This window comes from Lactuca serriola, chromosome 9, assembly GCF_051521515.1.
Source record: "Lactuca serriola cultivar US96UC23 chromosome 9, Lser_US96UC23_V15, whole genome shotgun sequence".
NCBI lineage: Eukaryota > Viridiplantae > Streptophyta > Magnoliopsida > Asterales > Asteraceae > Lactuca > Lactuca serriola.
In genome coordinates, this window is record NC_136416.1 from 19603824 (window position 1) to 19614189 (window position 10366).

The 10366-nt window shown below is 35.5% G+C and overlaps 1 protein-coding gene across 1 annotated transcript; it reads left to right on the forward strand.

Moving 5' to 3' along the window:
• Positions 1 to 8124: 8124 nt before the first annotated feature.
• On the forward strand, positions 8125 to 9653 carry LOC145074076 (uncharacterized). The gene has a single exon (XM_079020511.1). The coding sequence runs from the start codon at positions 8221 to 8223 to the stop codon at positions 9610 to 9612; it is 1392 nt and encodes a 463-aa protein (XP_078876637.1). The 5' UTR covers positions 8125 to 8220; the 3' UTR covers positions 9613 to 9653.
• Positions 9654 to 10366: the final 713 nt, after the last annotated feature.

Below are 10366 nucleotides of genomic sequence, written 5' to 3' on the forward strand. Positions count from 1 at the left end.
TTTGACACACTATAAAAGGAATATGTGAGCAACCAAAATCGGCACTAGTGAGAACAAGAGGGCATAGTCGATTGTAGAAGTGTTATATTTCTCTCAAGGTTATTCCAAGTGTATTTGGTGTTATGTGAGACATTTGAGGCATCACACTTGAGGTTCTAGGCTCACAAGGTTTTCAAGGAATCCAAGCATCTAAAAGGTATGTCTTTCTTACTAACTTTTATGTTTAAAAGTTCCCCGTGTATGCTAGATAGGTTAAGAACCTTGGAAAATCAATTTTACATGTATCATAGTAAAACATAGATCCAAGGTTTCTAGGGTTGCATGTACACCTTAGGAGTGTTAGAATGCTCAAAACCCAACAATATCTCCCTTTGGTTTTCCATGAGGTCATTTCCGAAAGACCTTTGGTTTCATCAGAGTTTTCAATTGGTCCTGGCCAAATGAATTCATCACAACCATCTGCCTTATCATCATCAATTATGGATGTTAGTTCAGATGTTTGATTTTTGTCCAGTCCGGTTGTTACAAAAACTTGATTAGGGACGGTTTGTGCTTTCGGAAATACTGTATCTTTTGCTTTTAAAGCATATGAACCCTTATTTTCAACAACACGAACATATTCAACTGAGTTTTTAGAAATCAACTTTTTCTTTGGTTCAAACTCATTTTGTACAAATGCTGAACAATCAATCTCATTTTCTACAAAAATCTCACTCATGTCACTTTCGTCAAATTCGGAAACATTTTCAACATCAACAGTGTTTTCCGAACTCAATTTTTGGCATAAAGAGTCAAACTTTTGCATAGTATCATATTTAATATATTCTTTATCGTTTTCATCCAACATTTGCTTTATCATGCTTTTATGTTCTTTGGATTGAATATATGCTTCAATTCTGTTAAGTCCTACTTTGTAAGATTCAGAGACATCATCCGAGGATACTATGGATTCACACTTATAGCACTCTACATTGATTTCATCCTCTTTCACTTCGAGAAAGGGTAAAATCATTTTGTGTGTCTTTTTCTCTATTTCATAATCAAGATGCAATTGGGTAATGTTAGAATATAACCGCTTAGCAATCAAACATAAAAGATTTCTGTTTTAAAAGCACCATATACCATCAAACATCTTCCCTTGTAATTAGGGACTCGAGACTTCACTACGAAACATCCACCGTGTGTTGGTTTACGAACATCCTCGTCTTCCGAATCAGTCGGCCAGACTTCCACACGTCCAAACTCATCATTATCCTCCTGCACAATCAAAGTATGCTTAACATTATCAACGCTCTTTTTCTTTCTAAGCTCTTCTATCTTTTGAAGATAGTAGGTTTCATCTTTCTCTTCTTCCTTCTTTCCACTTATCCTTCTCAGCATGCACTCTTTGGCAAAATGGTTCTTGCCATGGCAGTGGTTACAGTCGTACCCAGAGTCTCCTAGCAACTTTTTCTCTTGTTTATCTTCATCCTTTTTAGAACTTTTGAAGCTTTCTTCTCTCGGATTTTCAGAATTGAAGTTTCCTGGTTTGTTTTTGCCTTTGAAACGACCAAAGTTATTTTTTATGAATGTTTTCAGATTAGAGACCATCATAGCATACTCTTCCTTTGTAAATTCTGAATCCTAGATGTCAGATTCTGAGTCTTCTTCAGCAACCTTTTTACCCTTCGCAATAAGGGCCAGCGATCCCATGATAGAAACACGCTTAAAATCTATTGTTACTTCATCTTCGTGGGACCTCAAAATTCCCCCAACTTTGCCAAAGAATAGATTTTAAACTGTTGATGAGCTTTAACTGTGGACATAACAGCTTTCCATTACGATCTCAAACCATTCATAAACGTAACCTTTTGCTCGATCGATTCACGCCTGATCTTGTGTTTTAGCATCCTACTTAAGAGATGATTAAAACGATTAAACGTTTGATCAATTTTCTCATCTAACTTTTGAAAGAAGGTGCCAAACTCTGATAGAAGCCAAGTTTAAACAGAGTGCTCCAGATCTGCATCGCTTGAGTAGACTTCCTTTAATCGATCTCATATCTTTTTGGTTGTATCACATGAACTTGACAGAGGAAACATGTCTGGAGGAAGAGAGAATCTGATTATCCTCATCGCCTTGACATTACTTATCAGCTTGTCTTTTCGTCTTGAGGAACATCTTTAACATTAATAAGAAGAGTATTGTAATCTGCTTGAGTTTTAATAACCCTCCTTGTGGCTGTGTGAGTGAACGTCTGCTGAGTCATGGCTTTCCATATTAATGTGCCATGATCTTGAAGACCAAGAACGTAGTCTTCAAAGTGCAGTGCCCAGACCTCATAATCCTGCGGAAAAAGTATGTGGATCTTCTGGTTGCATGATGTCGATTTACAAAAACCTATTTAGAATCAGATGTGTAAAACAATAATCGAGTCTAGGGAAAAATAAGGATCAAGATCCAATGTCTACAATCGATGAAAACGATGAGACGACAAGAATAGATCCAATAAAACCGTAAAACCCTAATCACACTCTACAAAAGAATTACGTATGATTTACCCAATCTCCTGCTCTGATACCAATTGTTGAATCAATAAATAATAGATCGACAGATTCTAGCAAGTATAATCGACTAAATAGTAAGAACAATGAAGATCAAAATAGTGTAAGATGATTATATTTAATAGCCTTAGAAGAGTTCAATAAGAACTTCTCTGAAAAGACTACGTAGGGCAACACAACTTGTTTACCCTAAAAGGTGCATGCATAGAGTTTAGAAGTTCTAGCTATCCCAGGGCCTAGCTAAAAGAGTTTAGAAGTTCAGAAAAGTTAGAGCTTAAGAACCATAGAGTTTTCAGTGAGAGATAAGAGAGTGTGGGATGAAAAATGAAGGATTTCAAGGGGATATTTATAGTTGTATAGGCGTGCGCCGCGCACCGACAAGATGTGCATTGTGCAAGTTGAGCAACATTGGTCCGACCCACTTTCCGCCATGTGTCAGGTCCCGATTCATCCACGTCACCATGTCGGCAGCTTGTTGCGCATCGTGCCTCTCGCGCGCGCGTGTGAATTTTTGATTTAAAAAAAAAAATCATATCTTCTTCATACGGGCTCCATTTTCGACGTTCTTTATATTCATGCGTAGGTATTGAAGAGATCTACAACTTTCATTTAGACTCTATAGGCTAATTTTCATTTTATTTCTAAAGTCATATTTTTAACAGACTTAGATTGTTAAATTCCGTATAAAAATCATAACTCTTTCATACGATATCCGTTCTCGACTGTATTAATATCGACATATAAGTATTGAATAAATCTTCGAATTTTGTTCAGATTGTTTTTCCTAAGATCGACCGATTTCTATCTCGGTTTCTGGGTTGCACACTGCTGCGCTAAATCTTCGAAAAATCATAACTTTCTCATATAAAGACAGATTTGGATGTTCCCTATATGAAAGCTCTTGGTTTAACGACTACTATGAATTTTGTTTAAAATATTCTCCCTAAATAATCTTCTATGAAAATATATAATTATCGTTGTGACAAACAATTGTCCAATTATTCTTTAATCGTCTAGCCTTATCTTGCGGGTGTTACAAAACTTTTGATTTTGGCTTTCTTGTATTTTCCTTGTTTGGTTGGGGCTTTAAAGTAGGATAAACTTATCGATTGTCTACCCTACCTCTGATTATATACAACTATGCATTCATTTGGTGATCTGCCACTTGTGGCGTAGTGTGTTGTATGAGACCATGTATGGTGTATTGGGTTGTTCGACATGTAGACTATTGTAGGCAGTTGCATGTGTTTTTGGATTGTTTGATTTTCTGTTTGTTATATATGCAACATATTTTGTGTTGGGTCGAGGCGATCCTGCTTTGTGCGGTAGGTTAAGATACCCGGGTGGGCCAACGATATGTTTAAGGCCAAGTGCGTACCAACTTTATGCTAAAGGCGAGTGGGCGGACTAGTTATTGATTGAAGGTCATTGTATGTATATTGTGTTATGTAGTCTTTTGGGGAAAACTCACTAGGCTTTGGCTTACAATTGTGGATTAAATGTTTCAGGTACATCAGATGATCATGGGAAGGAGAAGGCATGACTGTACACACATCGACAACTTCCATAATTTGTGATTCCACGCTTATGATCATACTCTGATTTTGGAATGTAAACTTTTAAAACAAATGCATTTATGATATTTCTTAACAATAGTCCCTTTTATATGAGATTAAAATTGAAAATTCAGCTGTGAAAATTGGGGTGTTACATGTGTGTTATCTAAAGAGGCATAGACCATTGATTCACGTCCCATGTGATTAACCTTACTTATCTTGTTAACCCTTTTGTGCTACAAGTTGTGATTGATTGTACCCCTTTATTGGGTTTGAGACACCTAACAAATTGTCACTATTTTTGGGACATGGTATGTCTAATTGTTTTATTGTAAGATCTTCATGCATATGTACACCGCTTAAAGTTGATACAAAGATAGAGAAGACCATACAAAGGTTAAGGAAAGAAGCGAAGCTCCGAAAGAAGCAAGTAGATTCTTCAACCTCAACCTCTTCACCTCATGTGATCAACATCCGACAAGACAATCCACTGCAAAACGAATTTGAAACTGAACCGCTACAATCCTTAAATCAAATCTACCACTCAACCTTTCACTAACCATTTTTTTCTGGTCACATCCTCCTGTGCCAAACGACCTTTTTCCCTACTGAAAGCCATAAAACCTACCATCCGATCACCTCATTTGGTCCTAAATCACCTTCGTCCCCACTAAAAGTCAAGAAACCTATCCTTCGTCCCTTCCTTCCCTCAAACCCGCCATCTAAAAATAGTACTCAATCACTCTAAGATGGGGGATCGAAATCGAAAACCCTCAACTCGTATGTCGTCCTAGACAGCGACTATAGATCGAAAACCCTCAAAATCCTCATGACATGAATCGTTCGGGGCACTTGGTACTGACTAAGGTTGATATATGGATGACATTGTCGGGGTATTTGACAAAAGATATGAGACACTAATGAGATCGAAGGTACAATAGTCGGATATATGATGAGTCATGTTATTACGTGGGGTGAAGATTAAGGCGGGGGGAGTGGTGACGATAGAGATCGTAGTTGATGGCTTTGAAAATGGGTAGCGTCGCAGTTGGTGGTAGGATGGGGGTGGAGGACGCATAAGGGGTTCGGGTGTTCGATGAAGCTATTAGATTTAGGTTTATTTTGGTTTTCATAAAGGGACCTTGAAGTGTATATGTTTATTCATTTTGGTTCGAGGGCAAAAATGTCTATTTAGATTGGATTTAAAGGAAAACTTAACAATGTTAGGCAAAATGATCAATCGTTATGGATTCTAAAGCCATGAAGAGCATTTGTATCAAAGTTTCAAAACTTGAAATAAACTTGGAAGAGAGTGTTAACCATAGGGACCAAAATTGTAACTCGCTTACTTTTAATTTCATTTATATAAGATAAAAAGTTAAAATAAAGAACAATAGCAAATGACGTAAAGAGTAATGCGGTACGTTAAGAGGAAAGAGGCGTTGTTGTTACGTGTCAAACACGATGCTAATTGAAAAAAGAGTCATGTACCACACACATATACACCCCTGCACCATTTTTAATTTGTGTGTCGTATTTTAGATTTCACTATGTAAAATTTTTTATTAGCGGTTTCGTAAAATATTATTATATTAAGATTCGTATGTTTGTTTATTACATTTATTACCTTAAAAATGATAATCTTGGACCTAGCGTGTATACCATGTCTGCACAATTTGTCAATTTTTATATTTTCATTTGGTGTCATAAAGATTTCTACTTATATTTTAAGTCGTTTTATTGGACAATATTAAATTTAATAAAAGAAATTGAATGATAATTACGTAATAACAATCATTAAAAGCTGTATGGTACGTTGAACAAAAAATGTTTAAATCAACTAAAAGTCTCATCAAGGGTCTGGACGTTGTAATGTTGCATGTTACTTTGTTTGACTCCTTTTGTTTTTTCCTTTATTGATTTCAAAACTGTATTAATGGGTTCAATAAGCTCAACGTCAAACAAATGTACTCAAATTATTAAAATATCCTGTTTTTCTTTATTAAAATTTGATTAATAGCTTAAAGACATAGTTTGTTTATTATATTGAATATTAATAAGTACATAATTTACAAGAAAAAAAAAACATATAAAATATTATCGGCATATCAAACCAACCAACCCGGCCTCTTTCAAACCACATAAATTGCACGTATTCGTCCATACTCATTTTTATTTTTTTGGTTAGTTTCTTTCCTACGATGCAATAAAAGAATTAAATGAACGCATACTCACAAACAATAACAAATAACGATAGACCAAATTCAAGCAGATATTATTGGTGGATTTATAAACATAAAAACATAAAAGTATTTCTTAATAACGAGATAAATCTTAAGGATTAATATAGGATATACCAAATCCAGAAAGTATATTTTTTTAATCAATTAAAGATAATTAGTCAAATAAATATAAGAAATTTTTTAGGGTGATTAGTTAAATTAATACACTTTGGGCCTGTCCGCCTGTGAATAAAAGACCTAAGGCTGCAATGCGCCAATGCATAGTTCCAATTTCAAAATACCCAAAAGCACATTATTGGCCCAATTTTAGGGTGATTGTATATTTGTATAAATACTAATATACCCTTTATTAAAAAAAAACTATAAAATCATTAAAGGATGTTATTTCGTAAAATAACATGAATCACGGGAGTTTTAAGTTTTAACATCCCGAAATCAACTTTAACGTCCCGAGTTTAACAAAAAAAAAAAAAATAAGAGAATAGAAAAGAAAGTCATGAGAGAAAAAAAGAGAAAGGAAAAAAAACAAAATTTTCTTTTATATGTTCCTGAGTTGGAGAGAATTGAAAGGAAAATGAATTATTTTGTTCTTTCTTTCCAAATCCTCTCAAATCGGAAGAAAAGTTAGGAGGGAAAGTGATCCTCTCATTTCCCCCCACTTTCCTCATTTAATGAAACTCAGGAACACCAATTTCTTTTATTTTCTTCTCATTTCTACCCATTTCCTTTTTTTCTCTCGTTAAGTTGAACTCGACAACGCGGTGATAAAAGTAAACGACAAATATAATCACCATCGAGTATAGGTGCTTTTGTAATTTTAGTCTCCGCTTTTCTATTTTTTCTTTTAAATTTGGGTCTTTAGTTTTTGTAATCTTCCTATTTCCAAAAAGATGACTATATTACTTTTTCTAATCTTTTTAAAGATGTTTGTTATTTACTTAAAAGTTAAATTGTTATATTACTTTTGGACCCACCCGGCTCCATTCCTGCATGAAAATACTCATGTTGCCATACAAGTACCACTCTCTTCTCCTCCCGGATACCCTTCATGACAACGAATTTTTGGAACCCCCTTTTGTGATTTCTAAGCCCCTTCCAACGTCTATGTAAATAGATCCATGGTGCAACAAAATTCAAATTATGAAACAAAAATCAAATCTCATTACGTTCGAACTTGAACAAATTATGCTTTGATTTTTTAACAACGCCAAAGGTACAACTTCATTGATCACTTTTGTCTATGCTTCATGGTCATATTGATGTTTATGTATATTGATCTTGGAGATGGATTTGTAGGAAAACTACATGAATGAACTTGTTGGTTGAGTATAGGATTAAACAATACAAATAAATTTGTTGATTGGAAACTTTTGAAGATGAAGATTAGTGAACATTATGTTTTGGTTTTCAAAACAATCCAACATCATCACTAGTGGCTTTTCAGGGATTCAGGATAGTGACAGCAAGCAAGAGATGAGAAGAGAGGTGGGGTGGGTGGGGTTGCATAAATTAATATACTAGCCATATAAATTTAAATAAATAACAAATGTTTATTAGAAAAGATCATAGGTGATTTATTTTGCAGATGAACTATTTTGGTTAAATACTTTGAGATAAGGATCGTAAATGTTATAAAAAACTTAAATTAGGATGAAAGTGAAAGATAAAGTATTTTGGGACCAAAACTATAAAACAAAATAATACTCAAGGACCACTTTAACAATTTACGAAGAATAAATATCTGAAACGAAAGTCATGGGCCCACACAGTTTCAAGACTTTACACCCAATTCTCCCTCCAAATTACGTTTAATTTTCTTCAACTGCCATTTCTTCTCCGGCGAACCCATCGTTCTTCCTGCAAATATTTTCTGTTTCTATGGCCACGAACACCGCCGCACGACGGCAACGGATTCTCATACGAGCGCTATACACGGGCGTTCTTATTGTCCTTGCAAGAACGGTCTACCTCATTATCACCACCGCCCCTAGCACCACCACCACCACCAACATGACCACCCCTCACGAAAGCTCCTGGAAAGCCGACACAGATGAACAGCTCGTGAAATACTACTCCTCCATTTTTCAAGATTTAATCTCCGACGGAATTCTTACAGTCGACTCAAGAACACTCACCATCGGAGCCGAATCTCCCCAATACATTGCCGCCCTTAGAGAAGCTGGCATCGCCTACTCCAAAGCAATCAAGAAAAACGTCCGGTTCCCGTTTATGAGCAACAGTTTTGATTTACAGTTCTCTGCACACTCGGGTCTTGACAGCTCCGCATATCCCGGCGAATTGTCATCGGAATTGACAAGAACTTTGAAACCAGAAGGGTATCTCATCATTCACACGGAATCCAAAGACTCCTACAGTTTAAATTCTTTGTTGGATTTGTTCGATTCGTTTAAATTGATCCGATCACGCGAAGTACCCGTTCAACATTGGTCTATTCCACGAATTCGTGAAGTTATTTTGAAGAAACAAAACGGGATTCTCCGGCGACGGAGAAACCTCGCCGGAAGTTGCTCTGTTCCAGCGTATAAAAAGGAATTAATTCAAAATTCTGAGCCATTGATAGCTGAAGAACCAATGAAGCCATGGATTTCTTTGAAAAGAAACCTCAAGAACATCAAATACCTTCCATCAATGGCGGACATTAGCTTCAAAACACGATACATCTACATCGACGTCGGAGCTAGAAACTATGGATCAAGCATCGGAAGCTGGTTCAAGAAACTTTACCCAAAACAGAACAAACCCTTCAAAATTTTCGCAGTTGAATCAGACAAACGATTCCATCAAGAATACAAATCCAAGAAAAAGATAACCCTTTTGCCATACGCAGCTTGGGTACGAAACGAGTCATTGTTCTTTGAGATCAACCGCCAACCAAACATCAAAAACGAAGATAAAGGAAGAGGGATGGGTCGAGCTCAATCCGCCCAAACTTCAACCAGTTTCTTAGGGGATTTGAATAAGATTCAAGGGTTTGATTTCGCGAATTGGGTGAAGAACAGTTTTACAGAGAAAGATTTCGTGGTGGTGAAGATGGATATCGAAGGAACAGAGTTTGATATAATTCGGAAAATGGTGGAAACTGGGGCCATTTGTTTGATAGATGAAATGTTTCTTGAATGCCATTATAATCGATGGAGAAGATGCTGTAAAGGAGAAAGGAGTTCCAAGTATCAAAATGAGTACAATGAATGTATGGAATTGTTTAGTTCATTGAGGGAGAAAGGTGTTCTGGTTCATCAATGGTGGTGACACAAATTTCTGTAATTTTTTGTTAAAATTTGAGGAGAAAACTGTACATGTTTGAGTTCGAATAATGTCTAATTTCAGATCGTTAGTTTGTTTAATTTAGTTTTAAGCTTTAAAACTGTTCTTTCTACTATGATTAACCATAAATATCTGCTACTATGATGATTGATGAGAGTGCAATGCATGACTGGATGATATTGATTAAAACTTATAAACATGCCATGGTTATAGGCTTATTTTGGGCTTGGGAGCTAGTGCAAATTTAAAATTGGGATAACGTTTTGAGCTATATAGAAAAATAAATAAGTGCGTTTTTTTATAGATGCTCTTAAATTTTGGGCTTTACGCCTTTAAGGCTTTAATCGCTTTGAGTTTGCCCAAAACTAAGATTTATAATTGGGCCTTAACCGGACATGCTAAAGAAAATAAGCAACCCATCACCATTGTTAATCATTATGATTGGACCAACCAAGTCACATAAGTCAAACCTTTTTATGATTAGGCCCAAGCCCAACCATTGTGCTCAAATTCCTTTGAGGTTCTAATTTTTGTTATAAAATATGAAGCAAAGTTAAAAAAAACAAAGTAGCAAATGAGATTGTAAAGATCTTTATTTCAATATTTGTGGTAAAAAAAAAAAACAAACATTACAATACATCATATTTACTATTTATACCAGAAAAAGAAGATGAAAGGTGATATATGTTATGAATGCTCATTATAGTAGTGCATTATTATATTCATAAAACTCATAATA

Bases quoted from the DNA above. Each gene is read 5' to 3' on its own strand.
- LOC145074076 (XM_079020511.1), top strand. From the start codon at position 8,221: ATGGCCACGAACACCGCCGCACGACGGCAACGGATTCTCATACGAGCG.